The sequence below is a fragment of the Equus przewalskii genome, chromosome 21, assembly GCF_037783145.1.
Source record: "Equus przewalskii isolate Varuska chromosome 21, EquPr2, whole genome shotgun sequence".
NCBI classification, from domain to species: domain Eukaryota; kingdom Metazoa; phylum Chordata; class Mammalia; order Perissodactyla; family Equidae; genus Equus; species Equus przewalskii.
Window position 1 is genome coordinate 44534076 of NC_091851.1, and position 18074 is coordinate 44552149.

Genomic DNA, 18074 nt, shown 5'->3' on the forward strand with positions numbered 1-18074 from the left:
CTCATTAGCTGAATGAACTGACCCATCGGACGGGCTTATTTCGCATCTGCCTGTTGACTGTGGAGAACGTCTGCCAAAAACGAGATCTCGGTTTTGACATGGTTGATGCTGAGCTGTATCTTTTTCCTATTATCTGTCAAACAGATTGCCAAGCTGGGTACAGCCACGTCTACTGAGTGTAAAGCCACACCATCAACACAGATCTTACTTGCTATGACAGCAGGAAATGCAGCCAATTAATTTAAAAGCCGAATCCAGCTATTGGGATGTAAGTCGGAAAGAAGGGCAACCAGGATACGGTGCCATTTTCCATCACAAGTTTCAGGACATCAAAGATCGAGAGACTGTCGCCACACAGACCGATTCTGGAAGTTGTGCCAGGACATGGCTTTAGAGAGGCATACGTGGCTGTGGGTTGGGAGGGCGGATGCTACACGTCACCCAGCAAGACCCATGGCTGTTCCCATCCTGTGGCTTCAGGGCCATGGAGTGTTCCTGTGAGTCTCATGTTGTTTCTACCACATTCCTCGGTGACATGAGAGAAGAGTTTGACAATGGTAGGAAGCCCCATAGGTGCGTCTCAAATCTTCTACTCCTTTAGTACCATATCACCATCTCAAAAAAATTCAAGCCAACACTTAAAAATCCTGACTTATCATATCAAAAAGCCAGATTTCCAACTCTGGAAAGTTCTGGAAAGATCTAGCAGCCTTTGGTTCACATTTCTGCTAGACCTGAGTTGTGGCGCCCTCTTCAGACAGGGGTGTGCATGTCACTTTGCCCCAGTCCTCACCTTTCCCTCTCGTCTCTCCCAGCTCACTCACCCACATGGCAGGCCAGGCTCCTGGAGGTCTATAGCTTTTGTGAGGTAGAGAGCCTAGAATTAAGCACAGATACTGCCCCTTCGAGAGGATGACGGAGCTACCTCGGTTGTAGGAGGAAAGGAGGCAGCAGCTGGTGGGAGAAGGCTGCTCAGACCCTTGGAGATGCAGCCAAGGCAGGGCCGGCGCCAGCTCTGATTCTGTCCTCTACGGGCTCATCATCATGTTCTACACTGTCGCCTCCAAATCCAGTGCCCACTCACCTTGCGACACGAGTCATAGGGCCCCCTTTGGAGAATGTGTTTGGCAACTCAAGCTCTCCCTTGCTCCTCACCTGCTTCACTTCTTCCCCCACCCCCCCCAGGCCGACTCAAGCAGAAGACCCTCCCAAAGGTGGCTCAGGAAAACTTCTGGAACATTACTAGCCGTGGGAGCATTTACTTCCATGAGATTTACAAACCGAATTCACAGCCCACACGGCACACGACCTCCCAACCTTTCCAGCACTTGTTTTGTACGATAACAGCAGCACTGTTCTCATTACTGCTATTACTCCTATTACGCCGATGCATTAGACAGTCTCCAGACGGGAGAGAAGGTAATTGGTTCATCACCCCAAGCAGCATTATTGGATACAATGTACAAATAGCTTAAAATTAAAGGCTGGCATCCCAGCCTGTTAGGTCCGTAATGGATCACGAAATGAACACAAACTCACCGACTTCCATCAACACCTTCACCAAATCATTTGCAAACAGGACAGATAATTCAGTATTGGACTCAGATTAATTGCCATGTTTTCCTGCCTTCCCGCTCACCGAGGGCCACCGTGGACTGGCACTCTGTAAAGTTACCCACGTCTGCTTTGACGTGCAAACTTTCCCGGGGTAGCTAAGTTTTGTTCTTCTTGGAGCCAAATCCAGCCTTGACTCTCGGGAAAACCTTGTTCATGATCATGTCCATCGTGTCCGTGGTCCCTGACTTTGTCTTCCAGTAGCAGAGGAACATCCGTCGCTCGCTGTGCACACGGTTCAGGCGGCGGGCGATGGTCATGGGGGTCTCCCCCTTGGCATCTTTGTCGTTGATGTGGGCCCCATAGTTGAGCAGGACGTCAATACAGTCAGACCGGCCCATGGCTGCAGCCACGTGTAGGGGTGTCCTGCCTACGGGGGATTTGCTGAGACAGTTGGCTCCTGTAAAATAAGAGAGTTGGCTGAGGGAGGACCACCCTCCCGGCAATGAGCCGCACCTTCAGAAACACGTTCAAGGAGAGATGCACGAGAGGGGCTGAGGCTGTGGAAGGAACACTTGGGAGAGCTAATGACTGCTCCCCACCACAGCCCCAAGGGTGAGGGAGGGGGCAGTGGCACATTCCCCCAGCATCCAGCACTGCCTGCCGTCCAGTCTTCTCCTCTCATGGCGGCCAGTGACCTTTCCCAAATGCCCATATCATTTTCCAGCTCAAATCCCCTTGCTGACATCCATTGCCCTTGGGTTGGTGTTCTAGGTCTTTACTGCCTTATCTCACCCCACCTCCCCCCTTATCACTCCAACATTACCCCCCAATGCTCTGTCTCCCCTCCTGCCATGCTCCAGTCAGACCAGGCTTCCATCTTTATCCCTTAAATATGCCCTGCTCCCTCAGCCTGCCCCAGGCCCGTTGCACATGCTGTTCCTTTGCCTAACAACACTCTCAGCCTTTATTTTTTCTGGGCTAACTCAATCCTTCTTTAGGTTTCATCCACTTTCTCAGGAAAACCTTCCTCAGCACCCTCTCCCCACAACTTCCCCCTCTCCCCCCCCCCCGTATATGCTTAGCAGACATTCTGCGTCTTCAGAACATGCTATGCACGACTGACCGTGGAATTAATTATTTGTAATAATTTGCTGACTTCCCTTCATAAACACCATGAGGGCAGAAAACATGCTTGTTTTGATCGCTCTTGTTTTCATCCCCAGCACGTAGTGCGATGCCTGGGGAAGACAGACACTCGGGAAATGACAGACGACGGGCGGCCTGACTCATGGACAGATTTCGCTTCGATTGAATTCCTCACTGCCTCCCGCAGATGGATGGGCTAATGACAGGTGTCCAATATGGACTTGTTGAATTGAATCAAATTCTGGGTAACAAATATCATGACACAGAAAACAAGGCAATTCAATTACAAGCAGCTGACATTTCGGTTGCCAGCTTTTATGAGCTATGGCTGGTCGGTGAGGTAAAGTTTTAAATAGGTTCTCATAACGCCCAGCCTCAGCCACGGCGCCTCTCCACAGCGGCTGTCTGTAGAGGACAGAAAAGTTTGCAAAGCTGGCTGTAATTTTTTAACTGGTGCTTTCAAATACATCACAGTTCCATCAGAGTGAAAATGACTTTTTATGAGCTTAAAGGACTGCTGGCTGTGAAAGCCTGTATTTCATCTTGCAACAGGCAAAGTGCAGAAAGTAGTGGAGGCAGGAGGAGGCCACAGGCGAGGGACCTCCCCCGTCCCCAACACGCGGCCCACAAGCTACCCCAACATTTGCGGTGTTTCCCACCTCAGTCGGTGGAAGCCGGGACAAAGCAAAGCCTGAGCAGAGAGAGGCTGGGGTCAGGCCGCGGGCAGGAAAGAAAAGGGTCTAATTCGGAGACAGGTTGATACGGGAGACCCTCGGATGAGGCCCCCTTCCGAGCCTCAAACCATTGATCAAATACCACGTCACACGGTCTTCCTTTTCCCAAGGAAGCCGGTGGCCCGGGCTGTCTGCAACCATTGTCTATTGTTCTTGAATGATCTATACCTCAATCAGTGGGCCTCTTTTCCCAAAAATATCCTGCGTCCAGGGAAGATCAAGTGCACGCCCATGGAATCGCATGCAAAGCCCCTTTATTCGCAGACAACGCAGGCGACAGCCTCTCTTTCTGTCAACAGAGAGGGGGAGCCACCTGCCCTTTGCTGCAGGAGAGATGAAAGATGGTTTGGGGGAGCGTCTCCTGTGCGGGAAATGACTCAGTCTTGGGGAAAGGAGGCGGGCCAGCCTGCAGACCGCCAAGAGCACAAGGCCGGCTGGGGCCAGACGCCTCGGACCACTGCAGAAACCCAACTTCAGGGGGGCAGAAAGGGCACAGCAGCGTGTCTGGGTGGACATAGCATGCCAGGAAGCCCTTTTCTGGCTGCTCCTGCGCCTTGGTGTCCTCAAAGTTCCATCTCCCCACAAGAAAAAGAATCGGGAGACTGGCCAAGAGAGGGCACACAGCCTCTGATTAGCGCATCCTAGGACACCTCAGACAGGGATGGAGTGGCCTGACGGGGCCCATGATGGGTAGTTGACAAGGCTTGGGTCCGGAAAACCATTGCTGAAAGGACCAGAGCACAAACCACCTGTCCGCCCTCTCTGCCAGGGACCCCAACTCTCGAACATACTCAGCTGTCTATCAGAATTACCGTGTTCTAGAAGGTACTGCACAGCATCCAAGTGACCTCTGTGTGAGGTAATATACAAGGCCACGAACGCCCTCTGAGATGTCCATTTCTTCCACTGCTTGTCGTTGAAACGCCGTGAATTTGCAGTTTGGTAGAAAGAATCTTCAGCAAGGCCAAGGCAAGAGAGCTGGGCAAGATAACAGAGTTACGCGCCGTGGGTCTGAGTTATTTCAGAAGCAGATGCACCCGCCTGGGGCGGGGGGGGTGACTGGACACTTAGGGCTTAGGTTTGCTCAAATGCCAAGTGAGGGCTTGTGATGGGGACAGAGAGGGGCAAACCTTACCAAGAAGTTGGAAAACGCCCAGGGGAGGACATTGTTTAAGTCTCTATACATATCCAGGAAATACGAATTTACCACCAGGCAGGCTCGGGAGGCAGGAAATTCTTCCTGCCGATGTTTTAGAGAGAGACAATAGCTTTTCTGGGTGTCCAGAGAGAGGCGGTTGAGGCCATTAAGGAAGACACCAGCCAACATGAAATGGCTTCCCCGGAGGGGAGCAGATTTCTCTGGACACTTGATGAATTCTGGTCTTCCGGTCTATTTGCGGGCCCATTGTCTCTGTTCCCTTTTGGAATACTCTGAACTTGTGGATGAATAATGGCCCCATCATACAATCATCTCGTGGTGAACTGAGGTGCTGAGGACGAGGAAGGGAGGAAGACTACGGGCTCCAACAGGAGGCGCTCTGTCCACATGCTGGGCATTCGGTGTGGGGTGTCGGGGAGATAGGGGTGATGGCAACGCTGACTCAACACAGGAGGGAATGACCCCACGTCCAGAGGAAGAGCCAGAAAACCCAGGCACAGACCCAATCGTTGGTGGCAGAGTGGGGGAAGGGAAGGCTGGGGGGAGAAACGCAGGGAAGGAGCTGGAGGGGTGCGCAAACAGCTGCGAAGGGCCCCGCCCTTCCTTCTAAGGTGTTCACACGCTCCCAGCAAGCAGGGCAGTTCCTACAGTCCTGGTCCTACCTCCCCAGAGCCCACGCCCCCTTCCCAGGCCTGATCCCACACCCCTCCTGCACCTGGCCTTCCCAGACTCCTTTCCCAGCTGAAAGTAAACCGTCTCCTCTTCTCCACAAGCTCATAGCTTTTCATCCAAATTTGTTTTCTAGAAAGAACACACACTTGCCCCCTGTGTCTGAGTGATTCATCTTCCCTGTGGGGTACACATCCTGATTTCCTCCTCCTTCCCCCACCGCCCACCCCAGAGCCCAGCTGAGAGCGAAGCACAGGGCCCAGAGAACAGTAGGCACCTGCTGCGTATCTGAGCAGGGCATGATCTCTCCCTCCTCGGGGTGGGGACAGACCCCCATTAGCAGTTTTGTGCCATCAAATGCTCTGGGCCGAGCGTTTCCAAGTCATCTGGAGTTCTTCCCTCACTGTTAAATCAGGTTTTCAACTTTACCAAATGTATACGTGAATAGAAAATACACTGCCCGGGTTCCTTCCGAGGGGGGCGATTGAGTTATAAATAACAGATAAGTGAGCCCAGTGAAATCACAGACCCGAATGGAAACACCGCACCGATACTGGAGCATTATGACACCAGTCCTTGTCACCTTTCTTCCCTATTCTGAAACTTTTACTCAAATATCCACATTCGAGACAAAGTGATTTTCCCCACGCACACACAATTTACAGTTGCTTCATGAAATGTAATATCCATTTAAAGAAGCATGAAAACACCTTACTGGGATCCCCTTCCACAGCCGCCATGACCAGCTCGGTCCATCCATCATAATGCCAGACACATAATGAAATAATTCCACCAGGAACCACATCATGGAACTTCAGCGTCGCGTCATCCATCAAAACTCCTACGGGGAACAATTTTTTCTTTAAAGAAAAAAATTGGATATTAAAGATAAACCATCCATTGGTTAAGTTAAGAGATTCCCTGACCTTGGGTACCACAAAGATAATGTTAGAACCTTGAGCACTAATCTCATTTGGTGACTCTGGGTGAGTCTGTTTGTGGTCGTTAATGCTTTTTAGAAAGTTAATTTGGCTCAGCTCAAATAGAAGCCAAACAAACAAACAAAAAAGGCAATAATTTATAAAATTTTGTAATTATAACTTGTCCTATTGCAAAAAAAAAAACCACATGAGTCAGTAAAATCATTTTATGAGGCAAACTCTGCAAATAGAATTGCTTAAACTTGAAGTAACTATATCTCACAGACACAGCACAACGTAGTTATGCAAGTCGTAGACGTTCAACTCAAATACTAATGCTGGTTAACATTGTCATTGGTTGGCTAAAGAGCTAACAACGATAAAAATCTGTTGGATCTTTCAAATTACAGTCTATGGCAGCGTTTCCCAGTCTCGGCCCTAGTGCCATTTTGGACTGGAGCACTCTCTGTTGTGGGGGCTGTCTCGGCCCTGTGCACTGCAGGGTGTTTAGCAGCATCCCTGGTCTCTACCCACCAGATGCCAGTAGCACACTCACCTCCTTGTGACCATCAAAAATGTCTCCACATGTTCCCAGATGCCCCTGGGGGACCATATTGCCCTAGTTGGGAACCTACAGTAGCCTAAGAATCATAATGCTGACATTCGCCATAATTTGGATTTGGGATGTCAGAACTCCTTTGTCCTTGTCAGCACCCACAACAGCCCTTTGCTCGTATGAAAGAGTAGGGGGTGGATCTACTCACACCTCGTGAATTCAGACTCTTTGGGGAAGACCATGAGAATTAGAAGAGGATTCTAGAACATCTTAAAAAAGTGGAGTTGTATTTAGCTTACCTTTTTGAAGACACACACATTTTCTTACATGGCCACCTACCATCTTGCTTAAGAGTAACAGAATGACCTGCCTTCTCCACAAGCAGTGCCCCGGATGTAAAGTCTCCACTCTGCCTCAGTTGGATTATCATTTATTCTGAGTGGAATTCGTGAGTTTCTCGGTTTCATGATCAAGTGATTCCTAAGTGCCTGTACTAAGCACCTACATTCTTTAATCCTCATGACAAGCTAGGTTTGTTGTCTCCAATTGCTGACGAGCAGAGCGGGGCTCGCCAGGCAGGTAAGTGGCAAAGCCGAGACTCCCACCAGACCTGCCTTCCCTCCGGCGCCACGCGCCTGTCACTCTCAGCTCTGTTGACACCCTTTGCTTACCAGAAACTCTGGATGGTGTAAACAAGGAAGAGAGACTAGCAAATCTGTTAATTAGGGTCTTATTTGTGGCTCTCACACAGAGGATAATCAGTAATTAGTCTAAGTAAAACAACTCGACTTCCTAACAACTTTGAAAAAATTGAGTAAAGCTGCGTCTCCCTGAGACAGACGGAGCGCGATTCACACGTGCTGAACAGCCCACCCAGAACCCAGAGCCCATTCTCTTTGCACAGGCAGGCAGCAACTGCCTTCGGCTCAGACAAATACTAATTATCACCAGCGAAATAAATTATTAGAGTCGACAACAGACGTGTAAGGGCGCCCCTCATCCATGAATTCGCTCAGCCCTCTTGGATCTGCGTCTCTCAAGGTTTTCACACACATTATCTCATTTGATCCTCCCGGGCAACCTTTGAGGTGGAGAAGGAAACGTCAGCGGATTATTTATAGGCAGAAGCCCCAACGTCTTCTAACAACCTAGGAGCACCTTCTCTTTCTCGTGAGCTGCCAACAGTAAGGAGTGCAAACACAGGCGAGGTCAAGCTTCCACAGTCTCTAAGTGCCGCTGAGCGATGGGATTGTGACATCAGTGTTCAGTCACTCCATCTCTTTCATTCCCTCTTAGCTTTCTTGAATTTATTGCTGAGCATAGCTCATCAGCAAAAATAAATTAGCAGAAGGTTTTTGTGTGCCAGACATTGGTAGCTCAGGATACGTAATTTCTGAATTACTTGTCCTGGAGCCCTTACTAAGTCCCTCAATAGCTCTCCTCGTTTTTAGCACGTTAAAACAGACTGAGTTCGAGATACATTTCTTTCCAAATAAAGCCTCAAAAATGCCCCAAAGCATCTTCCAGATACTTTCATAGCAAAATAAATACGTCATGAAACATGCTTAACCTATTTGCAAGAGAGCAAAGGACGGTATTTTGGCCCTCCATAGACATTTTGAGTTTCCCGAGCCATTTCTGCCTATAGGGGGAATGGCATTGAGCATTCTAGAGCTCAAAGGCTCTGCTTTCCAGATCAGGAAACTGAGCCCCGGAAGGGCAGCGCCTGGGAGAGCAGAGCGGGTGGAGACAGGCTGCTCTCCGCGCTCGCTCTGCCTCCATCGTGCCCGGCCCCTGAAGTACGACTGCATGGTCTCTGCAAGATCGCTCTTCACGTTCTCTGTGCAGCAGCCCAGAGAGTTCTCCTATCTTCCTTTTCTTAAAGTGTTTTTGCACTGATTTCACCCAGGTGGGGAGATGATGGAGCCGGGGTCTTTGATCCTGTTCTCGTATCCTAACTATTGCAGGAAGCGGGACAGGGACAGCAGGTCCTCAGGCTGGGGGAAGGAGACTGATGGAAGCAGAGACTGGGCTCTGGGGTCCTCGCCCTCCCCCGGTGCCTCCCATGTCGGCTTTGTCTGGGGAGGGGGACTTCAGGTCCTGATTTAGCCACAGGGAGCTTTCAGTGCTGGGTTCTAATTCCAGCTGGGCTCACTTTGAGCTCCTGACGTGGACAAGGACACAGCTTGAGATTCTGGGTTCTGATACAGACTGGGTTAGTGCCAGTATTCGGGGTTCAAATGTGGACAGCGTTTGCTTTGGGATGTGAGGTCCTGCCGAGGGCAGAGTTCGCTCTGGAAGTGGGGTTCTGATGAAGGCAAGGTTTGCTTTCCATTTGGGGGTCCTGGTATGGAAAGGGTCTGTTCTAGGATGTGGAGTCCTTGCATGGGCAGGACTTGTTTTGGGATTTGGGGTTCTGACATAGTTCTGGGTAGCGTGGCAACAGGGAGTAAGGAATCGGACAGGTCTGCCCTGGGATTTGGGGGTCTTAATGGCGACAGGCTCTGTCCTGAGATTTGGGGTCCTGACATAGGCAGGGTTTGGTCCAGAATTTGGGGTTCTGGGGTGTATTAGGTTGGCTAAAGGATCTGGGTTTCAAATACAAGCAGAGTTTGCTTTGAATTTTGGGATCCTCATGTAGGCAAGGCTTGTTTTAAACTTTGGCTTCCTTTCACAGACATGGTTGCCTTAAACCTTGGAGAGCTGATGTAGACATGGTTGCCATGGAGATTGGGGTTCAGATATGGGTAGATTGGACTTGAGTTTTGGGGTCCTATTGTGGACAGAGTTTGTCTCATGCTTTGGAGCCCTTCTGAGGACACTTTGCTTGGGACTGGGGTTCTGGTATAATCATGGTGAACTTGGCAACTGGCTTTCAGATGTGGGCTTTGAATTTTGGGGTCCAGATGTGGGAAGAGTTCACTTTGGGCTCTGGCATCCTTACATAGACAGAAATGGCTGATGGATTGGGGTTCAGATGCACAAGTGGTTAGAGACTGGGGGCTCAGAATGGGGCGCGTCTGTTCTGGGATTCAGGCTCATGATCTGGGCAGAGTCTGCTCTGGGATTCAGGTTTCTGTCGTGGGCAGTGGTGGCTTGGGACTTTATTTGAGGTTCAATTGTGGGCATGGTTTGTATAGAGATATAGGGTCCTGGGTGGGCAGAGTTCGTTTCAGGCTTTAGCGCCCCTGCGTGGACATAGCTGCTGGAGGATTCAGGGTTCAGAGGTAGTCATGGTTACCTTAGAGACTTGGGGTTCAGTCTTGGGCAGGTTTGTTCTGGATTTTGGGGTCCTGAGGTGGGCTGAGTTTGTTTGGGGCTTTGGCATCCTTATGTGGACACGGTTGGCTGGAGGATTGGGGGTTCTGGTGTCCACAAGTCCAGCACTGGGAAGTGTGTTGGAGTTTGGGGTCTAGATGCGAGCAAGTTTGCCCCGGGTTGCGGGGTCCCGCTGAAGATAGATAGGCTTTGCCTCAGGCTTGTGGTCCTGTGTGGACACTGTTGGCTTTGGGACTTGGGAGCTTGAGGGTCTGGGCCCGAGGGGTCCTGCTCCTGCTGTGACAGTGTCTGCTTTGGGGTTTGAGGTCCTGACGTGGACAGGATTTGCTCAGGTCTGAGCAGACACCTTGCTTTGGGATTGTAGCCCTGACACAGGCAGAGTTTGTTTGAGGGTTAGGGTCTTCCTGTGGACAGGGTTTGCCTTGAGATTTGAGGTCTAATGTGAATCCCGTTTGTCTGGGCTTGGGAAGTCCCTAGCTGGCCAGGTTTTGCTTTTCCGTCTGGGGTTTCCAGGGGGTTGGGGTTTGTTTTGACATCTGGGGGTCCTCATGTAGGTAGGCTTCCCTTTGGGGACTGCAGGCTCAGAAGGAGACTGGGTGCCCAGGGTCGAGAGAGGACACGAGTCGAGGGAAGGGATCGGGCAGGGGCCACCTTGGTCCAGGTACTGGAGCCGCTGGAGGTTGAAAGGGATGCCGACCATCAGGTCCAGCTCCTCTTTGAGCTCCCGCACGGTCATGTCGCTGCGGCAGTTGGTCACTCGGAACACCTCCCCGGTCTCCTCCAGCAGCACCCTCATGGTGAAGACGTCTGGGGTCAAGTCGAGCGCCAGGCTCACGGCCTGCGGGTCCCCGCCACGGCTCCCGCCGCGGGGGCGGCCCGAGGGCTGCGCGGGGAGGGGCTGCGGGCCCGCCGAGCTCGCCGCCCGCCTGCCTCGCCGGCCTGCAGCGGGGTCGCGGCGAGGGGCGCCCCCCGCCGACCCCGCCGCCCGCGCTCCGCCGCCGCCCGCCGCGTCCGCCGCCGCCCGCCGCATCCTCCCGGCCCCGCGCCGGCCGCGCGTCACCACCGCCCCCGCCCCGCGCCCCCGGCGACGGCCGAGCCCCCGCTGGGGCCGACGGGCCGCGCGGCTACGGGAGGCGCAGCCCCCCTGGGGGACGGTCTTAAATGAGGGCAAAGGGCACAGGCGCTTCCTAAAACGATCGAGAGGTTTATTGAGACCGATCCAGAGGCGTCGCCGAGGGGCCGCGCGCCCCCGCAGGCCCAGCTGCGGCCACGTCCCCAGCTCCTCGCAGCGCTAAGCTGCTCTCAATGCCAATTCCCGGAGCCCGGAAAACGAAACGGGGCGGCTTCTGGCCGCTGCTGGGAAATTGCGACCTCTTCTCCACATCCGTTTAAATACAATCTTCGAATAATCCGGGGCCAACCACCTGGAGGAGTGATGCGTGAATAACGCTCTATATCATCACCGCGTGCATCGTCTCGAGAGGCCTACAGTGCAGTCTTTAGTCAGTCACGCTTAAAAATCGTATTTCTCGCATGAACGAAAAAACCAACATTGCCGAAATACGACTCCTTTCAGCAGATCTGGGCCTGACTTGATGGGGCAGAAACCCCAGAGTTGGCCACTGCGGCAGTGGGAGACAGAGGCTCCGTGGACCCCTGCAAAGCTTTTCTGAAAATGCTAATTCTTGGAGAAAGAAAGATGCTGATAAAAAACACTTCACAAGGGGGAAATGTCCACTTGGCAGAGACTGAGAAGTTTCCGTGTTAAGATACCTTTTGAGGAGCTCTATGTGAGACACCATCTTGCGCTTTTCCATTAATTCCCAGGAGGGGAGGCTCAGGGGTCAAGTAAAATAGGAAGCCGACGTGTCAAGTCACAAACTCTCAACACCACCACCCACAGCGACAACTACACAGAGCTGAAGGGAGGGGGCGTAGGAGAGGGTGGCAAGGGACCAGAGCAACCTCAAAAAATCACCGTTGTCACAAAGAAAAGCATAAAATGTGAGCTTTAAACATACTTCTTGCAGAGAAATTACAGTCATAAAAAATCTTTGCATTGGAAAGGCATTCGTATGAAATTATAGAAAATTTTTAACACATAAACTGAAATTTTAAAGGTTAGATTCTATTTCCCACAGAGTCTCTACAATCTCCACGAGCACGTGTGGTTCAGCATGCAGATTCCACACATCACACCACCAACTGAAGCTGATCTTTTCTTCCTAATGGAAAATTAAGCTCTGCACAGAATACAAGATTGCAGGTGAATAATTCTCCTTGCTGTGGGATGAACAGATGTGAATAACAGGACAATCTCAATCTCTAAGCAATAAAAAAATTAAAAATTCTTTGACCCTGAAGCAAAACACTATCTCCGTCTTCGCACTTCAGGCAGGTCTGGGACACAAGAGGGGTTGGGTTTTTCTTAATAAGTAGCTTCCAACCTATTAACTCACTCTTTGCCAGAGTTGCCAAAAGGAGACCCTGGGTTACAATGTGAAATTCTCCCACGTGTGCCTTATTTTCTTTGGCACGTATAGATTCCTTCCTTTCTTTTTAAAGAATCAGCTCAGTGGAATTTGAAGGAGGGGGAGAACATCCTATATACCAGGAAATTCAATATATAGCTCCAGAAATTTAGTTTTCTAAAAAAAGGAAGAAAGATAGAAAAGACAGATGAGGCAAAGATCCAAGGGGAGAATGGAAGGAGCGGCGCGCCCTCTGCAGCTGGCTCTTGGGCCCCAGATGGGCTGCTCCTTCCTTCCCTTTGCCTTTGAGGAGATAAAAACAGAAACGAGAATAACATGTGTATACATGTACGCAGAATCTAAGCAAATGTTTCTGGAACCTTGAATTATTAATTAATGAAAAACCTGTTTAAATCCTAGAATTTCTTTCTCTTAGTCTAAATTTTAAAAGCATGAAATCTAAATTCTCTGCACTTAAGTTGAAGAGTATCATAATTTAACCCCCCAAATCACTGGTATTTTCGGGCAAGTATATGGACTGATCAAAACTATGGTTTCTAATTGTTTGTTGAGATTCTAAAGCTTTAGGTATAAAGCCAATATGCAAGCATTTCAATGACCAGTGCTCCTCTCGAGTTCTTAACCGCATAGTAACATATCCGCATAAGAATGCAGACGCTCCCTGCTGTCTGCCTCTATCAAAGGCCACATCTTTATGGATACAATTGGAGCAACCAGGGGAGGGATGAGTGCCCTAGGAAAAGTTCCAAGTACAGTTTGTAACAAAAGTATAATATTAGAAAGCTTGCTATAAATCATTCAGTAGTAGACTTCTTTATCACATTTTTCAAAAGTAAACAAATTGGGCTATATTTGCAGCAACTCAAAAGTGGGGCATAAATTTAAATGATGTATTTGTCCTGTTCACTGATAGGAGGCTAATATTACATTAATATATTTCCTTCCTGTCAAGAGTTATTTATATATGTACAGTATTTCAGTTAAAAATAAAATATAAGACCATAAACTATATTTTATCAGAAAGCATAAGGGAAGCCAAATATGCAAGTCTATTAAAGAGTGAAAGCTGCTATAAACGACTTTATTTCTGGGGGAGGTGGCTTTAAATGACAGCCTGTAACAGAGAGACAAACAGCTCGCAGGCCGTCTTTCGCTATGGAGGCCCCCCAACCAGTGAGCCACCTGGTTCTTCCACCTTTTCGCAGACTTCCTGATCAGGTAGGTAGGGGGTCATAACCAGAGCCCATCCCAGGTGCAGTCCTGTCACCGCAGGTGGGAAGGGGGCGTTCAAGCGCTTGGTATAAAGTTCCAGAACTCCTTCCTCCCACGGCAGGCGTCACTCAGTCAGTTCCCCTTCCAGGCACAGTAAGCAGTGTGTGCCAAGCATGAACCGGCCAGGCCGTAAGTGCTTGCAGAGTGCTCAGTGCTGCTTTTCCAGCACAGTGATGTCCATAAGATTCCGCCGCTGTGGTTCCAGGGTGGCAAAAAAGGAAACATCTTGGTCCCGGTCTGACTGCAAAGCTAAGACAGTCTCTTCAACAACTTCAAGATGAGGGTTTCCAGCATTTCTAAAATACGCTAAAGAGAGAAAACATGAGTTTGAATCACATGTGCCATGAACTGTGTTCTAAAACATACGCTAGCTTTTGGTTTTTTCCAACCACATCTCAGGACAATAAATCATTTGTCACAGAATAAGCATGTATGTAAGCCCTTGAAAATGATAAAATTGCTTTAATCAAAGAGTACTTCTAAATTTTAAAGATGGACTCCCAAGAATAGGTATGCATATTTTAAAAATTATAACTAAAGAACTTTTAATATTATCTTTTCTTCCCTCCCATACAAAAGAATTGGCAATGTGTGGAACACAGGAGGGGGAGCAGGTTGCTGGTGGGGCGGGGGGGGGGGGGGGCCGGGGGATGGGAGGGAAGTGGCAAGATAGGCATAGGCAGGGCCGGGTGTGTAGTGTAGACACGAGCCGCTCAGGGATACGATCTTGCATTGAGCCCCATTCAGGTGTAAAATAACTGACTAGGTTGGGCTATAAATTTTTCTTACTGATTACAAAATAATACCATTAAAACCTAAATGTAGTTAAGGCTTAAATTTGCTAACTTTCATAATCTCTATGTCATAACTCAAAATTTACAAAAGTTTCCCTCATTTCTAGAAGATTATGTAATAGTTTCCATTTTAGCATACATTTATTAAATGTAAAAACAGAACGACCCTTATTTCCTTAGTCATTTTATAAATATGTTTGAAAGTATCGATTTGTGTGATAAATCTGAAGTAAGCTATCATACGCTTTGCCACGATTTCCTAAAGAGAAAGCCCGGTGCTGCCCGGTGAGGGTTACAGTGGGTCAGGTCAGAAGACGGTCCTCTCACCCTTCTCCAGCAGTGTCTGCCTCAGCGCTTTGGCCAGCAGCACCCTGACGTTTGGAACAGGATCCGAGGCGAGGCTCAACAGGCTGGGGAGCAAGTGTTCCACAAACTGCTCCACGGGGACGCACCCCTCACTCACCACCCCCTGGAGGAGGAAAGGCACAGCCGAAGAAGTGGTGTTTTCAACAGGGAGCGATCAGCATGCTTCTTCTGAAAATGGACACTTCAGTAGTTCCAAAGAAGTAATTTCGGGATCTGTTGGTCTGAGGGGGCGGTGTGTGTGTGTCTGAATTTTAAAATCTCAACTGCTAAATTTGGTTAGAAACACAATTAACGTTTTCTAATTGCTCACCAAGCACTGGTTACAAGGAGTATGCTATTTGGTGGAGAAAGCAAAGGCTTTTGAGTCAGCCAGGTCTGGGTTCAAACCCTCACTCGGTCCCTCACTAGCTCCATGGCCTTGGGTAAGTGGCATCACCTTTCTCAGCTGCCGTTTCCTCATCTGCACAGCGGAGAAGCATGGCAGGCCACTTCTGCAGAGAGTCAAACGTGGCACCACCAGGAAGGGTTAAGAACCCTCACCAGAACTCAGCTCTGAGGGCAGGGACCGCGCATGGAAGGGAGGGCCAGCTCCTGGAGTCCGGTGTCGCGCCAGCCGCCTGTGGTCACCTGGTAACACTGCCGCAGTGCTAACCACCTGCATCGCACACTGCCTCTCTGCTCCCCGAGCCCCACGCGCACTCGCATGACACTCTCCCAGCCGCCCATGCGAATCAGAAATAAGGACTCTGTCCAGTGGGGCGGGGACACCCACTGGCCTCATGACCAACAAGCAGCGGCAGGGCGCAGATTCCAAGCCAGGGGTGAGGACCCTAAAGCCTGTCGACCTTCCCACTACAAGGCACCAACAGCAGCTGGTAGCGCCCAGGTGCAGGCAGTGCGCTGGTGGCTCAGCCTCAGGACCATCAGGAGGCGGCCGACTGCTGCCCCACTCGCGGAAGGCGAGCCGCAGCACGGGGGAGCACTCTGCCCGCCGCCCGAGGGAGCAGCAGACTGGCTTCACAGCAGCGGTGTGGACTCACGTCGCCCCCTGCCTTCCAGCGTCTCATCTCTCCCTCGAGCTGCGCTGGAATGATAATCCCTGTGACCCTTAGGCAGGACTCTTGGCTGAGCACCTTCCCTTTTGTTTGTGTTATTGTGAGTCTCCTAAATCTTTAACAATTAGTGAAAGCAAAAAGGAAAACTGATTTTTCTTGAGTAAAATTAGTTGGAGGCTCTTCCTTTTGTTTCATCATGGATTTTCTAGCCCTCAGATAAAGAATTAAAAAATAAAAGCAAGACTATCTCATTTATCCTTTCTCCACAAAATGGTCCGAGCATTGACTTCTTCCTTACAAGGTGGCAGGCCCGTAGTTTGTGAATTTGGCACTTTCTCTGCCACCCACTGCACTTCTCAAAGTGGATGGCCAGAGTACCCCTGTGGTGCCTCTCCAGCCCAACAGAGGGCCCTGGTGAGTCCTTCAGTGGGGGTGGTTATGAGGGAGAGAAAAGGGTTTGGGGCCTGGGGTCAAGTGGAATCCAGCCACACCTTTACTGTACTACTGAGAAAGCTGAGTGATGGGTTCATGGAGATTCATTATACTAGTCCCTCTACCTTTGTATGTGCTTGAAAATGTGCAGGAGGAAAAGTTAAAACTTTTGAAATAACACTTTAACAGAAAAAAATCATGGTTTTACATTTCCTGTGTGATCTTGAACAAGTTACTTAACCTCTCTGGGCTTCAATTGCTTCATCTAAAAAAACTGATCTAAAAGTATACAGGTGTACCATGCTCAATGCACGGCAGATCTTATTATTGAGGATTAGATGGGTGATGAGATGCCTGGCACACAGAGGCATTCGAGAAATGGCAGCCATCATGCCTACCCCCGGCCAAACATCAACTGCACCCTCATCTCCATGACGCGAGGTAGAGAGGGCAACATGAGGAGCTGGGCAGGCTGACGTGAACTTGCCCTGAAAGAGGGGAGCAGTCTCCGCCCTAACCTCCTGCTCTGCTCTTCAGTCCCCCTTCTCTCCAAGGCAGCTGGCTAAGGGGAGGGGTAGTGAGGAGCACAGCCCTGGGCTGGACGGGACAGGAGCAGGGCTCTGGGCCTGGCCCTCGCCTCGCCAGGTGGAAGGTGCTGGGAGAGCAGAAGCGTGTCCACTCTCTGTCCCCAGCATCTAGAGTCGGCCTGGCACACAGCAGGCACTCAATCAGTATCCCTAGAACGAACATGTGTACGGGTCGGGTAACTGTGGGCGAGTCACTTTGCCTGACTGAGTTGTCACAATCTCCTGTGAGATGAGGGGTCCAGTCGACTGATCCCCAAGTCACGGGCTGGCATTCCAGGCTGGTGCACCCGACCAACAGAGGGCAGACCCCCCAGGCGGTGCTAACCTGACAAATGAAAGCGAAAGCTTGCCTTCCGACCCACTTAGAACAGTGCCGGAATCTTACGACGAGTTCCTGGATGAAATTTAACCCCAAGACGTTTTCTCTGTTTGAATAGAACTTCTGCAGAATTGCCACAACCTGTGAAAAACATCAGAAGAGCACATTTAAAATGGTGCATCTGTTTGAATTCCCAATATTGCTCTACACGGAAACTAGACATTTTTGTGCACCCTTCCACTTTTAAAATGAATTTATAAGCAGAGGAGAAAGTAATTTTTCTTACAGTAATCATTAGAACACAGAGGAGAAAAGATGTTTAAGTTTGCGGCAACACACGCACACACAAAACCCTGCGTAACGAAATTGAAAAGGGTCTGGCATCAGAGAAATACATGACTAATCTTCAGATTCCAAATGTTAGAAGAGTCCCCTCACAGAGTAACTAAATCACTCCCTTTCAGAACATGTCATTTTAATAACATTTTAACACCAGCAGAGTCCCTTAGTAAATCAATATTTTCAAATGAACTTTTTTCCTCTGCATTCAGCTGGTGTAAGCCCACACGAAACACGATCAGCTTCTCTCTGCCAGTTTGTGCTCACGAACTACCTCTCTACGAAACCATGCTGTAGAGTAAACCCAATCTGTGCTTAAAAGAAACCCTAAGCCACTGTTTACAGGGTTTCATATATAAAATGATTTACCCACAATTTCTATCACTGAAGCATACTGA

At 49.8% G+C, this 18074-nt stretch overlaps 2 protein-coding genes across 15 annotated transcripts in view; both read right to left on the bottom strand.

Moving 5' to 3' along the window:
• Positions 1-1239: 1239 nt before the first annotated feature.
• ANKRD60 (ankyrin repeat domain 60) lies at positions 1240-11822 on the bottom strand. The gene is made up of 5 exons (XM_008514046.2): positions 11794-11822; positions 10672-11207; positions 5976-6106; positions 4250-4415; positions 1240-2014 (listed from the first exon to the last, which is right to left on the bottom strand). The coding sequence occupies exons 1-5, from the start codon at positions 11820-11822 to the stop codon at positions 1713-1715; spliced, it is 1164 nt and encodes a 387-aa protein (XP_008512268.2). The 3' UTR covers positions 1240-1712.
• Positions 11823-13564: 1742 nt separating this feature from the next.
• LOC103547043 (serine/threonine-protein phosphatase 4 regulatory subunit 1-like) overlaps positions 13565-18074 on the bottom strand; it is a 78161-nt gene continuing 73651 nt past the window's right edge. For 11 of the 14 annotated variants that reach the window (XM_070588560.1, XM_070588559.1, XM_070588563.1 and 8 more), the window contains 3 exons: positions 17344-17478; positions 14906-15047; positions 13565-14090 (listed from right to left, as the gene is read on the bottom strand). In XM_070588560.1, coding sequence (XP_070444661.1) covers positions 13933-14090; positions 14906-15047; positions 17344-17478 — 435 coding nt within the window. In that variant the 3' untranslated portion in view covers positions 13565-13932. Of the gene's footprint in view, positions 14091-14905; positions 15113-17343; positions 17479-18074 lie in introns of all 14 variants that reach the window. The other 3 variants (XR_011530876.1, XR_011530878.1, XR_011530877.1) reach the window with 1 other exon arrangement.